Below are 1,044 nucleotides of genomic sequence, written 5' to 3' on the forward strand. Positions count from 1 at the left end.
AGCTGATTTAAACCCCATTAATCAGCTGATTTAAGCCCCATTAATAATCTGATTTAAACCCCACTAATCAGCTGATTTAAACCCCATTAATCAGTTGATTTAAACCCCATTAATAATCTGATTTAAACCCCATTAATGAGCTGATTTAAACCCACCTAATCAGCTGATTTAAACCCCATTAATAATCTGATTAAAACCCATTAATAATCTGATTTAAACCCCACTAATCAGCTGATTTAAACCCCATTAATAATCTGATTTAAACCCCATTAATGAGCTGATTTAAACCCCACTAATCAGCTGATTTAAACCTCATTAATGAGCTGATTTAAACCCCATTAATAATCTGATTTAAGCCCCTATTAATCAGATGGCTTAAGCCCCATTAATGGGCTGATTTAAACCCCATTAATGAGATGATTTAAACCCCATTGATGAGCTGATTTAAGCCCCATTAATCATCTGATTTAAACCCCATTAATAATCTGATTTAAACCCCATTAATGAGCTGATTTAAACCCCATTAATAATCTAATTTAAACCCCATTAATAATCTGATTTAAACCCCACTAATCAGCTGGTTTAAACCCCATTAATAATCTAATTTAAACCCCATTAATAATCTTATTTAAACCCCATTAATAATCTGATTTAAACCCCATTAATAATCTGATTTAAACCCCATTAATCACCACCCCCAACGCGATTTCCCACTTTTTCCCCAGCCCCATCCCACCTTTTCTCCGGGACCTACCCCAGCATCCCGGATTCCTTGGTCTTGATGATGTACAGGAACATGAGCAGGGTGTGGAACATGTTATTCCTGCCCTGGATCCCCCGGGAAAAAAGAGAAGGAATTAAAGACACGGAATTAAAAGATGGAATTTTGCCGGCTCGGAGATTCCCCCCGGGAATTCTCGTGGGAAAACGCCGGGTTTGGGGGCATCAAGGGGTGACAACAGGTCAGGGATTGGGGGATTTGGGATAAAAAATTCTGAATTACATTTAAATTTAAATTTAATTTACGATAAATTGGCAGAAAAA

General features: G+C 37.1%; 1 protein-coding gene across 1 annotated transcript in view; it reads right to left on the reverse strand.

Moving 5' to 3' along the window:
- The window catches only part of TMEM209 (transmembrane protein 209), a 22,675-nt gene that overhangs the window by 4,779 nt on the left and 16,852 nt on the right, over positions 1-1,044 (reverse strand). Inside the window, exon 10 of the mRNA XM_029965620.1 lies at positions 755-828. Within this exon, the coding sequence (XP_029821480.1) occupies positions 755-828 (74 nt within the window). The remainder of the gene's footprint in view (positions 1-754; positions 829-1,044) is intronic.

The sequence above is a fragment of the Manacus vitellinus genome, unplaced genomic scaffold, assembly GCF_001715985.3.
Source record: "Manacus vitellinus isolate BGI_N305 unplaced genomic scaffold, ASM171598v3 scaffold_110_pilon, whole genome shotgun sequence".
NCBI lineage: Eukaryota > Metazoa > Chordata > Aves > Passeriformes > Pipridae > Manacus > Manacus vitellinus.